This window comes from Culicoides brevitarsis, chromosome 1 (genome assembly GCF_036172545.1).
Source record: "Culicoides brevitarsis isolate CSIRO-B50_1 chromosome 1, AGI_CSIRO_Cbre_v1, whole genome shotgun sequence".
Classification (NCBI taxonomy): domain Eukaryota; kingdom Metazoa; phylum Arthropoda; class Insecta; order Diptera; family Ceratopogonidae; genus Culicoides; species Culicoides brevitarsis.
In genome coordinates this window covers 45237770-45252449 of record NC_087085.1, presented here as the reverse complement: position 1 = coordinate 45252449, position 14680 = coordinate 45237770, and the positions used below count along the sequence as shown (strand labels likewise).

The 14680-nt window shown below is 27.5% G+C and overlaps 1 protein-coding gene across 1 annotated transcript; it reads right to left on the bottom strand.

Moving 5' to 3' along the window:
- Positions 1-1842: 1842 nt before the first annotated feature.
- Positions 1843-11625, bottom strand: LOC134831516 (chitin synthase chs-2). Its single transcript, XM_063845261.1, has 9 exons — positions 11508-11625; positions 9419-9948; positions 8904-9358; positions 6668-8186; positions 5020-5989; positions 4517-4706; positions 4279-4455; positions 3020-3223; positions 1843-2430 (listed from the first exon to the last, which is right to left on the bottom strand). Exons 1-9 carry the CDS (start codon positions 11615-11617, stop codon positions 1843-1845), a joined length of 4743 nt encoding a protein of 1580 aa, XP_063701331.1. The 5' UTR covers positions 11618-11625.
- Between the last annotated feature and the right edge of the window lie 3055 nt (positions 11626-14680).

Here is a 14680-nt window from a genome sequence, read left to right as displayed (position 1 = left end):
TTAGTTTTCAAATCAAAACTGTGTCAAAGAAAAAAATTTTTTTCAGTTTCAATTTTTTGGCAGTTTTGAGTTGCAAAATGATTAAAAATGATAAATTAGAGCCCTCTGACAAATTTTTATCCATTTAGAGCAAGATTTGACAAAAATTGCTTTGACACAGTTTTTGACACAGTTTTTGACACAGTTTTTGACATAGTTTTTCTCTTGATTTAGTTTTCAAATCAAAACTGTGTCAAAGAAAAAAATTTTTTTCAGTTTCAATTTTTTGGCAGTTTTGAGTTGCAAAATGATTAAAAATGATAAATTAGAGCCCTCTGACAAATTTTTATCCATTTAGAGCAAGATTTGACAAAAATTGCTTTGACACGGTTTTTGACACAGTTTTTGACATAGTTTTTCTCTTGATTTAGTTTTCAAATCAAAACTGTGTCAAAGAAAAAAATTTTTTTCAGTTTCAATTTTTTGGCAGTTTTGAGTTGCAAAATGATTAAAAATGATAAATTAGAGCCCTCTGACAAATTTTTATCCATTTAGAGCAAGATTTGACAAAAATTGCTTTGACACGGTTTCACAGTTTTTGACATAGTTTTTCTCTTCAGTTTCAATTTAGTTTTCAAAATGATTAAAAAATCAAAACTGTGTCAAAAAGACAAAAAAAGTTTTCAAATCAAAACTGTGTTTTTTTCAGTTTCAATTTTTTTTTTGAGTTGCAAAATGATTAAAAATGATAAATTAGAGCCCTCTGACAAATTTTTATCCATTTAGAGCAAGATTTGACAAAAATTGCTTTGACACGGTTTTTGACACAGTTTTTCTCTTAATTTAGTTTTCAAAAAAAAACTATGTCAAAGAAAAAATTTTTTTTCAGTTTCAATTTTTTGGCAGTTTTGAGTTGCAAAATGATTAAAATTTTTATCCAAATTTTTTCCATTTAGAGCAAGATTTGACAAAAATAGCTTTGACACATTTTTTGATACAGTTTTTGACATAGTTTTGCTCTTGATTTAGTTTTCAAATCAAAACTGTGTCAAAGAAAACATTTTTTTTTCAGTTTTGAGTTATAAATTGATTAAAAATGATAAATTAGAGCCCTCTGACAAATTTTTATCCATTTAGAGCAAGATTTGACAAAAATTGCTTTGACACAGTTTTTGACACAGTTTTTCTCTTGATTTAGTTTAAAAAAAAAACTATGTCAAAGGAATTTTTTTTTGCAATTTCATTTTTTCGATTGAAATTTGATTTTTAGAATTTTTTTTAAATTTCATAAAAAAAAGAAAAACATTTTTTTTCTTCGTTTATTTATTTTTACAAAAATTTCTTATATTTTTTTACATTCTATATTTCATACATTCAGTATTTTATTTAATTTTCAATATTTTTTAATTTAATACTTTATTCTCTACTTTTATATTCAATGGCGGTATTCTAAGTTGTTTTTATCTCTCATAAAATTAATGTCGATCAAATTGCTTTAATTTTAATTTTTTTGCGTAATCTCAGATGATAATATTCGTTGATTGGACTAAAACATAAATTTATTAAATAATTCTTAAAATTCTATGTGATGTGAGTATTTTGTTCAGGCAGTGAGGTTCGAGACTCATTTCTATCCTTTTTATGTACAAAAATTTTGATAAAAATCTCTAAATAATAAAAAATAATTAAAAACAAAAAAAAATCTATCGAAATGGCAGAATATTCAATACAATACAATAAAATAATTAATTAGGAATATATTGCTTTGATATAAAATATATTAAATTCTATCAAAAAATCATTCGGGCAGTGATCAGTTGCAGGTTGCAAAAAAAAATATTTACACTAAAAATCTAAATAATTCTATAATCGACCATTTGAATTGTTCCATTGTGTGCGCGGCGTCAGTCTCAACGAATTTCTGTCGTCATCATCCAAAACGTGTTCATATCCTTGATTGACATTTCCCGTTGTGCCATAAATCGCGCCGCCATTCGAGCCGTAAATTTGTGATCCGGGTCCGCCATTTACGTCAAAAACTTCCTTGATGTTAATGACACTTCCCGCAATCGAGGGTCTCATTGGGCGATTTGCATTCGTTGTGACGCCATATTCGTTGTTGGCGCCCAATGTTTGCATCTGACTTTTACGTTTTTCTGCCATCACGGAGTTTTTGCGAACTTCCAAGGCGCGAATTGTCTCGCGACGCATCGAGAGTTGACGTGTAAACAAGGGGTTTCCGTTCTGATTTTCTTCCGCAGTGAGTTTTAAGAAACGTTTCTTGAAGGCAACATCGAGAGTTCCAATTTGGCGACGAGGTTTCGAAGCTTTTTCCAAGTTGTGAACTGTTCGACGACGCGCAATTCGATCAGGTCCGCTTCCGGAATCGTTGTCGTAATCTCCGTCGATGCCTTGGAGACGTTGGAGATTCTTCACGATTTCGACAGCGTGCTAAAAATTAAAAAAAAATTAATATTTATTAAAATTTATGAAAATTTTGATTCAAAAAAAATAAAAATAAAGCAAAAATTCTTAAATTAAAAAAAATAAAGAATTTAAAAATTATTTTTGAATTAATTTCGAATCAATTTTAATTATTTTTGGGATTTAATTTGATTTTAATTTGATAATAAGGAATAAATGTTTTTAATAAAATAAAAATTTAAAAAATAAAAAATTTAAAAATTTTCAAAATTTAATTTAAATTTTAAAAAAAAATTAAAAAAAAACAAAAATTAAAAAAAAAAAAATAAAAAAAATTTTTTTAAATTAAATAATTATTTTTTTAATAAAATAAATTAATTTTAAATTTTAAAAAATTAAAAAAATTATTAAAATAAAAATTAAAATTAAATTATAAAATTTAAAAATATAATTTTTAAATAAAAAAAAATTAAAGCAAAAATTTGAAAAATTAAAAAAATGTAAAAATATAAGAAAAATATATAATTTTTTTAAAAAATTATTTTCAAATAATTTTAATATTTTATTTTATTTTTTTTTTTAAATTTTGAAAAATAAAATAATTTTTTTAACTCACTTTATCAATCAGCGCATCTTGTGACAATTCCTCAGGTTTCTTCTGACACGTCAAATTCAATTCCGTCGATGCCAAAATGTGAGCCAAAGTACCAAATCGATGGAACAACATAGCAGTGAACTGAATAATCAAAATCAGAGCGAAGAAGAACACGAACACGAGACCAATAGGCTCCAACTGCAAATATTCCTTCGAGATATGAACCTAAACCGCACACGAAAAAAAATTTTTTTGATAAATCCATAAAAAAAGTAAATAAAAAACATTCAAGTTAAAGGTTATTTAAACAAAAATTAAGTAAAAACATGAAAAACGTCCAAGAACTTGTCTTTGTACGTATTTACAGTCCAAAAACATTAGTCACTTGCATAATTAGTGCATTAGTGCAAATTTTTTTTGGAGCATTTTGTGTGTTTGTGTTTGTGTTGGGTTTTGTGCAAAACATTCGGTTAGTCAAAACAAAAAAATCAAAAAAGTGAGATGAGTCTACCTCAAGTCAAAATGTGTTATATACATAAAGTATAAAAGATGTTTTTTTTTTGGTTAAACCCTTCAAAAGGAGGAAGGTTCATTAAATAAAAAATTTCGAAAAAAATAGTTAACGGGAAATTTTTGAAAAAAAAATTTTTAAGGAAGGAAAATTATTTTTTTTTAAAGAAAAATTTTTCCAAAAAAATTAATTTTTTTAAAGGATTAAGGAATTTTGTGAACAGTGAAAAAAAAACAAACAACAAAAATTTTTAAATAAATTTCTAATCAAACCTCTTGCGTGACTTCGTCATATGTGATATTTGTCTTAATTCCAAGGGGCCAGTTGACATGAATCTTGTCTTTGTTCAGTTGAAGTAAAAATACAATCAGTACAAACAATGCGTTGAACATGAAGAATGCAAAGACCGACTTGTTTCGGAGCTCAATCAGGTCCGCTGCAATTCTTTTCTGTTTTTTCGCAATTTTTTGTGTATGTGTGTGTGTGTTTATGTATGTGTGATTGTAACGAACAATTCAAGTGATATGATAAAAATATAAAATTTCACCCAACGATTTTTTTTTTATAAAGTGTTTTGCAAAAATTTTGGCAAAAAATAAAATAAAATAAAAAAAGCAAAAAAAAAAAAAGAAAAGAAAAAAAAATATGTTAGTTAAATCTATTTAATCGGGAGCGTTGGCGAAATGCTTGAATTTAAAATAAAAAAAATAAAATTTAAAAAAAATTCAAAAAAATTCAAACAATCGAAACGCTCCCGTGCAAAAGTTACCTCTTGAGTGATCTCGTCATATGTGATGTTCGTCTTGACGCCCAAAGGCCATTTTATGTGCAAATTATCTTTGTTCAATTGCAACAAGAAGACAATCAGGACGAACAAAGCATTGATCATAAAGAAACCGAATACAGACGAGTCACGCAAATCTTTCAAATCGCTCGCGATACGTGCCTAAAAATAAAAAAAAAATGAATTAAAATTTAAAAAATCATGAAAAATTGGAAAATTTAACCTGTTCTTCCTTATTTTGATCAATAGGGAACAAATATTTATCGATCAAATCCTTCCAGAATTGAATTTCAGCACTTGAGAGATAGTCAACTTCGCCTTTTTTGAGGTCTGGATCTTCAATCCAATATGGATTCGTCAAGAAATCACGTTCTTCATGCGGAGCTGTTGAAGTTTCTGATTCGGATTCGTCACTAAAATTACAAAAATTGTATTTTTCGAATTTTTTTCATCATTTAATTATTATTTTTTAAATAAAAAGATAATTTTTAAATACAATTTAAAAGTAAAATTAAAAAACAAATAATTTATAAATAAAATTAAAAAAAAAAATATTTTTAAATAAAATTTAAAAAAAAATAAATTTTAAAATAAAATATAAAAAAAAATAATTTTTAAATAAAATTTTTAAAAAAGTAATTTTTAAATAAAATTAAAAAAAAAAATTTTAAATAAAATTTTAAAAAATATTTTTTCATCGAGAAAATTTTTGAAATTAAAATTTACCTTTCATCTTCTGTTCCTTCAGCAACAGATCCCAAATGATGATGTTCTCGATGATCGCGAGATCCGGCGCTTGTTGTTCTGCGACGTGAATGATGTCCATGAGGATCGATATGTTTCTCCAAATTGTCGAGTTTTTTGCTCATATCTTGCAAAGCATCGGCGATGTGAATAAGTTGTGCCTTTTCTTCGCTCGTTTTTCCATGCGTACACAAGAGACATCTGAACAATCCGTTGATCGAAATATCAATCGAACCTTCTTCGTCGTTATTACTTCCACTCGCGCCTTGCAAGAATCCCAACAAAGATTTCTGTTTTGCTCGTTTTGCTGCTTCTTCCGCTTCTTTCTTCTCTGCTTCGAGCTCTTTTTTCGTCTTCTTCGCGACAACTTCACGCGTTCCCCATGATACGACATTCAAGTTGATGATCGAGTACAAAATCAACAACAAGTACATAGATGGAATTGACAGCAAATAAATTAATCCAGCCGATATACACCAAAACTCTTGCGGATGCAGTAACGATGCTATAAAGAACGAACCCGTCATCGCTATCAAGAAAATAGCTGAAGGACTGCCGATTCCATCCTCGCCTAATTGCAATGCCGTACCGACAATTACCGCCATCATAACTAACGCATATGCCGTCGAGAGTATCTGAGCAACCAGAAGTTGAATATTCGCTTTGCACGTGAAACAGATCAACATGAAGAGCAAAATCGGGATGATGTTGTAATAGAATGAAGTCCAATTGTCAATTTTGAAAGCAGCGACAAAGGCACCAACCAACATAAGAAATATAGTTCCGGGACCGAGAATTGTGCCTCCCATCAACATACTTTGGTAGAAAATGTACAAAAGGGAGATGTTGTCATTAACTTTGATCGTTCTCTTTGAATCCATGAGCAAATCCATGATGTTAGCGATTGTTGACGGTACCCATCGACGACGTTGATTGTAGAATTCGTTGAAACCTAAAAGAAAGAAAAATAATTAAAATTTTTTATTTTCATTCAAAAAGACTAAATTTAACATCTAAACTTCAAAAATCAACGAAAAATGTAAATTTTCAACTAAATTTTTTTAAAACTCATTTTTAGCTCTTGAGAAATTTGAAAATATTTGACAAAAATTTCATAATTTAAAAGAGCTGAAAAGTTAGTTTTGAAATTATTTCATTTTTCATTAAAATTAAAATTTTCTAAACAAAAACTAACAAATTTAGACCATCAAAAAATCAAAACTAACTTTTTAGATTTCATAATTTTAAAGAGCTGAAAAGTTAGTTTTAAAATTATTTCACTTCTCATTAAAATTAAAAGTTTCTAAACAAAAACTAACAAATTTAGACCAACAAAAAATCAAAAGCTAACTTTTTAGCTCCATTGAAACTCTTTCAGGCTTTAGAAATTTTAAAAAAAATTAATAAATATTTTGCGAATTTTTTAAAAAAGTAAAGGAAAGGTTCGAATTTAATTTTTTTTAACGTTCAAATTTTTAGTTTTTTTAAACTTACAAAATTTAACAATTAAAAAGACTCAAAAACTAACAATTTTTGAGAGCTAACTTTTCAGCTTTTTAAAAACTAACTTTGATCTCGTTCAAAATCAAATCTTTCAAAAACAAAAGTCAAAAAAATTAATTTTTCATACCTTCAGGACAATGTGTATAAGCATCCGACGCAGCAGAATATTCAACCCGATATCCCCGTTGAAGCAAAAGTGTACAAAGCCATCTATCTTCGCCCTGATCGTATTGCACGTAATGCCGAGCCTGATCCGAACGTGTTGTGTATTTCCGCATGACATTATCATCCATCAAACCTTTTCCTCTAAAAAGTGAGAAACATCCGGGACTACAAAGCACACATCCAATCATATGTTCCGTTGCCTTTTGAAGCCAATGACCAATTGCATATTCGAATTTCTGATACCATACCATTGGTCCGCTTCCGATAGGATGAATACGCCCGCAAGCCGCTCCGAGATTTTTATTTTTCTTCATTAAATCGATCAACAGTGTCACAGCTGAGGGTTGGAAATCAATATCGCCATCGAGAGTTAACAAGTACGTATTTTCCGCAATAACTTCTTTACGATCGACGGAAATTGGGAGTTCCATGAGACGATGCCCGAGTAAGTAGTACATGTACATGACTTGAGACCAACGTTTACGATGCCGAATTCTGTCTTTGTCCTTCAAATGAGCAATCATCTTCGTTTTTCCAGGCAAAGTCCATGAAAGTCTCCCTCCATATGGGGTTGGATATTTTTTCGGCGCTCTTAAACGAATGTTGGTTTGATGAACATCCGACGCTGCTTCATCGATTGTTTGTACAAGTAATTTCACGAAACGATTCGTTTGGATGTCGTTATCGCTGTGATCTGAAATTTCAAAGGCGTCATCGAAGAAAATGTGAGTTTCGAATTCGTAATAGTCAGGATCAACAACTCTGAGGTACTTTTGAGCAACTCGTCGTGCACACTGATCTTCATCCATTCGCATGATACTTTTCAAGAACTCTATCATCTCGTCTTTTGTCTCATGCCACATAGTAGCGCACGCGTAAATTCTCGTAATGTGATCCGAAGATTTGATATTTGGACGAGCATTTGATGTTTCAGTGTGAACCGAAATTGTCTCGTAATATTCATCGCCTTTTTCCTTCTCAATTTCCGCCAAATCTTCCGTTTTACAATCCGCTTGATCGTCACGACGACGATTCAAAGCCATCGATTGGTCAATAAGCAACGAACTGTACATCGGAGTCACAAATAATTTTTCTGTCGTAGCTAAACGTTCACATTTTGGAGTCCAAATGTGCAAAGTGATCCAAATTTGTGACAAAAGCCATAATAACCATGCCCAAGCCATTTGTTTCGATGCCAAATCGCTAATGTTGAATTCCTCGGGACTTTGGAAGAACAAATAGTCGGGAATTGTTCCGTGATAGAAGCAGGGATCTTCAGTTCGGAGCCCGCAAGCGGCAAGAATGAGAGAAATCGAAACGGGAATTGTCATGTTAACCGGAAACGCATAACTGAATCCTTGAATCATGATTTTGCACGCAAATTTGCCGAAAATGAAGCAAATGTAGGCAGCGATTATTTGGATGATCAACACGTAAACTGCTGTATTGTAATCTGCGTCGATGAGATGAGTATCGGCAATCTATTTTTCAAACAAAAGAAAAAAAAATGAATTAATTTTTGATTTTTTTTTTAGGTTGAAGAAATAAAGAAAAAAGTTTTATTTTACAATTTTAAAGTAAAAATTTAAAAATTATCAAGTTTAAAATTTAATAAAATTTTAGTTCGAAGTTCATGAGTAAAATTTTTTAAAAATAAATTTAAGTTAAATTTAAATAAAAAAAAATCTTAAAATCGAAAAAATTTCCCAAAATTTAATTTAAAATTAAAAAATTTATCATAATTGAAAAATTCATCAAAATTAAAAAAAAAAATATCAAAGTTAAAAAATGTATCAAAATTTTCAAAATTGAAAAATTTATCCATAATTCAAAAAATTTATCAAAATTAAAAAATTTATCAAAATTAAAAAATTTATCAAAATTAAAAAATTTACAAAATTAAAAAATTTATCAAAATTTAAAAATTTCTTAAAATTAAAAAATTTGTCAAAATTAAATAATTTCTCAAAATAAAAAAAAATTATCAAAATTAAAAAATTTATCAAAATTAAAAATTTATCAAAATTAAAAAAATTCTCAAAATTAAAAAAATTCTCAAAATTAATTTTTTTCCAAAACAAAAATTTTTATAAATTAAAAATACGAAGAAGAATATAAAAATTATTTTAAAAATTCATAATAATTTTGAAACAATTTTTTAAAAAAATTATCAACTTTTTATGTAAAAAAAACCGTACCTGCTTAACATCAATATCCGACAACTTTTGATAATTTTCCGCCAACTCTTCAATTTGAATTTTATGCGGGCCAAATCCATTGCTGAACAAATTAAACAAACTTCCGGGATCTTCGCCTTGGAAATACAGCACAAACGTGACACAAACGAAGAAAAAGAAAACCTTCCAAACTGTCAGGAACATGTTGATGAAATATCGCGTTGCCTTCATTTCATCTTTTACTCGTCCCATTGCTCGTACAAATCCAAAAGGGCTCTGCGATGACACATAATTTTCCCACCAACCGCACGAAACCATCAAACAAGCGACGGGAATCAGCCACAGCGTTAAACCATCTTGCAAAAGAGGCCAAACGAAGAATGACGTAACTTGCGCCGCAACTGCTGCTAAATCTATGATGACTTTTACAGCGCGTCGCCCTTCCTTTGTCGTGCGCGAAAGCAATCCGAGAATTCCTATAAAAGATTTTCGGATGAATTAAAATTTTTTTTTAAATTAATCAAAAAACTTCTTACCCGGTATCACGCAGAGACAATTCGTGAGCATTGCCGCTTTCACAGAATCCAATTCCGGAATGACGACAAACAGGAGCAAAACTATGCCTAAAATGTGAAAGCACTCCATGAGGAAAATCAGCATGAAATGTGACTTTGTGGGCGCTTTCCACGATTTGAAGAAGCAAATACGCATGGATCGGATCAATAAACCGATCTCAGGTACGGCAAATGCGAACATTATCACCCACATCCAGGCGACGCGTTCTTCCTCGGGTAATCCAACTTGGAATGTTTTGTCGCGACTCAAGTCCTTATTACAATATAAAATCTTTTTATCACGTTTTAGTTGCGCTGCCATAAATATCACACAGCCTTTTGCTACGACGCCCCCAATGAGGACAATGACGAAGGTAATTAGGTAAGCTACGACTTTTAAGATTTTTGCGGTGAGTTCCATGCACGCCTGATTCGCCATGGAGCCGCTGTCGATTTTGATTGGGGGATCTCGAAAGACGTCCCATCCTTTGGTTTCCTGTACAGTTCGTTGACTGAAATGAAAAAAAAAGAATTTTTCAATTAATCCAAATCAAGCAAATGAAAAAATACCGTAAAGTAGATAATTTTAAGAGAAAGATAAATTTCAAGTTAAAAATAAAAATTCAAATCAAAAATTTTAAGAGAAAAAATCTTGAATTATTTTTTTAAGAATTTTTCAAAAATTAAAAAAAAAAATTTAAGAGAACAGATTTTGAAATTTTTTTTAGATTTTTTTAAAAATTTAAAAAAAAAATTAAGAGAAAAAATTTTGAATTATTTTTTTGAGAATTTTTCAAAAATTAAAAAAAAAATTTAAGAGATCAGATTTTGAAGTTTTTTTGGGATTTTTTAAAAATTAAAACAAAAATTAAGAGATAAGATTTCGATTTTTTTTTAGAATTATCTACTTTATGGTAATTTTTTTTTAAAAAAAGAGGCTCAAACATGGAGACGCCTTATTTTTATCATTTTAACAACTTTTAAGATAATTTTAAGATTACAGTTATATCGATTTTTAAAAAAATCAAGTTTGGAAGTTCAAATTTTGATTTTTTTTAAGATTAAAATTGAATAAATATTCATTTAAAGATTTTTTTTTTTCGAAATTTCCTTGATTTTTCAAAAATGGATGATGGGAAGAAATTTTTAATACAAAAACGAAAGTAAAAGTAAAGAGTATTGTTTCGCTTATGGCTCCAATTAGCAAAATGTCGACGGCGACGACAAACACTAACAATGCATGTTGTTACGTCGACATAATTACATGTTTTTACTCTTTTTTTTTTCTCAAAGATTACTCACTTATGAAAGAAAAAAGAGTAGAAAAAATGTAATTATCTTCATATATGGGAGTTGTGTTGAGTAACGAAGCGCTGATTGCACATTAGAAGCTAAATATGACTCAATTTTATGAGAAAATATCGTTTCCTGATTTACGGAAAAGAAAAAATTTCAAAAGTTTCAATGAATTCTTGTTGAACACGTTCTAAAAGTCAAAAAATTCTCTAATCTAAAGCGTTTCCTTCCGATTTTAATGCTTTTAATTAAGAAACGTGTCGTGAGAAAACGACTCACGAATCAATTACGCAGAAAAATACCCCGAAAATAAATCGTCGCAGACAAAAGTGAGGAAGTACAATTATTTTTAATTAAAATCAGCATCAAAAATTCATAAAAATGGCAAAACGAAACAGTCTGTTGGTCATGCTAACACAAAATACTGGTTGCTTGCACGATGCAATGGTTTCTTACAGAGCTACATGACGTTACGCTCATATAGAAATGAACAAACCCAAACTACAAACCCGTAAAACTACATTCACGTCCTTGAAGAAAAAAAAAACTTTAAAACTGAACCAATTAAACTATCCCATGAACAATGATTTTTTTTTCGTGTGTCTCGTTTCAGACAAATTTGAATTTTTTTCTGTGCAAAATGTGAAATTAAGTAACAGCACTCTTGTTGTTTTACTTTTTTTCTTTTTTGTAGGTCTTGTCGTGTTTTCGTTTTCTTTCTTCGATTGTCGGCGGTGTGGGTTTGGCAAAAATTGTAACAGCGAAAGTAAGTTACCTTGCATTGTAGATATCCTGCGTAAGCGGCGTGCTGTCGTCATCTGAATTGTTGTCGTCACTTTCGCCAGATGCTCCGGGCCCCAACGGTCGATGCCTGATCGCAGACATCTTGCGAAGGGCGGTTTGTGGTTAGATGTGTAAAATGGCTTGAGTTGTTCTGAAATGAGAAAAAAAAATTTTTTTAGTTGATTTCATAATTTTTTTAAATTTTTTATAATTTTTAATTCATATTTTTCAAAAGTTAAAAAAATTCATATTTTTTTAAAAGAAAATTTTAAAATTTAATATAAAATAATTATTTACAAAAAATAATTGTTTTATTTTATTAAAACTTTATTTTTGAATTTAAAAAAAATAATTTTTAAAATAAAAAAATTAAATTTGATTTTAATTTTAATTTTTTAAATTAAAATAAATTATTTAATTTAAATTATTTATTTATTTTTAATTAATTATTTTTTTAAAAGAAAATTATCAAAAAAAATTTTTTAGTTGATTTCATATTTTTTTTTTAATTTAAATATTTTTTAATATTATTTTTTATTATTTTTAAATTTAATTAATTTTAAAATTATCAAAATAAATAATAAAAAATTATTTTTTTAATAAATTAATAATTGTTAAAAATAAATTTAATTTAATAAATTTTTAATTAATTAATTGGAAATTTTTTTAAAATTAAATAAATATTTTTTAATTCATTTTTTTAAAGTTTTAAATAATTTTTTAAAAATATTTTTATCAAAAAAATTTTATGAAAAAAAAATTATTTATTTAATTCAGGTAAAAGATGATTTATTCACAATGCACAAAAATCACAAAATCGCCTTACATTCAATAAAAAATCCGCAAATTGATTTAAATTCAAATTTTATAAAATAACAATCAAAAATAGATCTCAGATCACGTAACTTCCTCTAAAATAGGTTACTATGTCTATAAATTTGGTCGATTATTTTTTTTGTTCCTCGTTAATATTTTTTTCTCCAATTATTCGAAGTATTTCGATTAGAAACCATTCAACTTTCATTTTTTTTTCATTAAACTTTAAGTTTAGTCGGCCATTACAATCGAATCGCTTTCGGTTTTGGAACATTAAACTCCGAATTCACATAATAAAGAGAGAAAAAATGCTTCAATTGTTGATCAACGTCACAAACTCACACAAAATAAACCATAAAAAGGTACAACAAAAACCTATCATAACCACTTTGTCTCTCTTTGTAGCTGTAATTCATAGGCATATCTTGTTACCGTTCATTTCGTGCTATGGAGGTACGTTCAATGGGCTACGAGAAAAAAAACCACTTTAATTCTCCTTTCACTTTCGTTGGATTTTGTGTGTTTTGTCTGAAACTGCGTTAATTTAATTTTCGGACTAAAACTAAAGGTTTTAACGTATTTTAGGAAATGTTCGATATTTCCTTCTCCATGTAGTTTAATAAAAATGGCTTAAAAACGTAACTTATGGAAAAAATACTCGTTTTATTGAGTTAAGATAAATTATTGTTATTTCATATTGAAATTGTGTTTTGCGCTGACAACGCCTTGTTCAACTTTTTTCTTGTCTTGTTGTAATGCAAAATTTATCTAGATTATGTGTAACAACGAATTTCAACAGCTACAAAGGAATTTCATATTTTTTTATATAACAACATTAATAACGTTTTATACGATTATATTTTATACGTCAGAAAATAAAAAGAAACAAAAAGAAAAATTCTTGTTTTATACATTTTATATATTCATACACAAGGTCGTCTAGGTAGGTTTGAAATGGAATTGCTGCGGATATTAATTTACTTAATTTCAGTTGGTCATTTTTCCAACCAACTTGACATGATGACGTGGCAAAAGGCTTTTAAATGGAATTAATCATCCGCTGAGCATCAAGGAAGGACAAAAATATTCAAATTTGACACCAATTACGTAATATCTCATCTTAACTCTGGCAATTTTTTTTTCATAATAATAATGCATATTAATCTGCTCTGAACTCATCCGAAGCAACAAACAAAGAGAAGACAAAGGCCATAAACCGGATATTCTATCAATGTTGAAAGCGAAAGTCAACATCAAATCGCTTGATGAGAGAATCTAGATGATGATGGGTATTTATAAATTCAGACATTATTAACATTATCTTGTTGCCTCGTGTTGTTATTAGTTAAGATCGTCAACCGGTTGGTTTTGCCTCGCATGTCCCGTAAAGTAGATAATTTTAAGAGAATTTCAAAATCTGTTTTCTTAACATTTTTTGTTTCAAATTCTTATTTTTAAAATTTTTAACTGAAAATTTTAATCAATTTATATTTTAAAATTTGATTGATTTTTTATTTTATTATTTTTTTTAACTTTAACTATTTTTTTTTCTTTTTTGAATTTTTTTTATTAATTTTTTTTGTAAATTTTTATTTAATTTTATTCTTTATGAATTTTTTAACTAATTTTCATTATTTTTTTTAAATAATATTTTTAATTGAATTTTATTTAATTTTTGTTTTTGTTTTAATAATTTTTTAACTAATTTAATTTTAAAAAATTACTCAATTTAATTTAATTTTATTTTCAATTTTTTATGAATTTTTATTTAATTAATTTTTGATTTGAATTTTTAATTACGTTTTTTTATTGAATTTATTTTTTTTATAAAATTTTATTTATTTTTTAATATTTTTTATCGTATTTAAATTTTTTTAATTATTAATTTTTTTATGGTGTTTTTTATAATTAATTTTTATTTAATTAAATTATTTTATTTGATTATTTTATTTTTTTAAATTTATTTTTTAAAACTTTTTTTATTAACTTTGATGTAATTTGATTTTTTATTTTTATTTTTTGAATTATTTTTTAATTTCTATTTATTTTAAATTTTTTATTTTATAAAAAATCTCAGTTTAAAATTATCTCTAAAAATTTTTTAAAGAAAAATATAAGAAAATGTCAAAAAATTCAAAGAAATTGTATTCTTTTAACTTTTATAAAAAAAATCTTTAAATTTATCTACATTTTTCCGTTTCATAAGAAATTCAAAGATTTTTCTCTTATAATTATCTACTTTACGGTATTTTATGGCTTAACTGTGTCATTTCGAAATTATATAATAATCAGTTTTAGTTTATGTTCTAACATTTGGTTATAAAAAATTAAAGAACAGGTTGCGAATAC

Excerpts from the sequence above, each read along its gene's own strand:
- LOC134831516 (XM_063845261.1), bottom strand. The coding sequence starts at position 11,617 with ATGTCTGCGATCAGGCATCGACCGTTGGGGCCCGGAGCATCTGGCGAA. Across the intron at positions 9,949-11,507 it reads CAGGATATCTACAATGCAAG|TCAACGAACTGTACAGGAAA; the intron begins GTAACTTACTTT and ends TTTTCATTTCAG. Across the intron at positions 4,456-4,516 it reads ATCAAAATAAGGAAGAACAG|GCACGTATCGCGAGCGATTT; the intron begins GTTAAATTTTCC and ends TTTTATTTTTAG.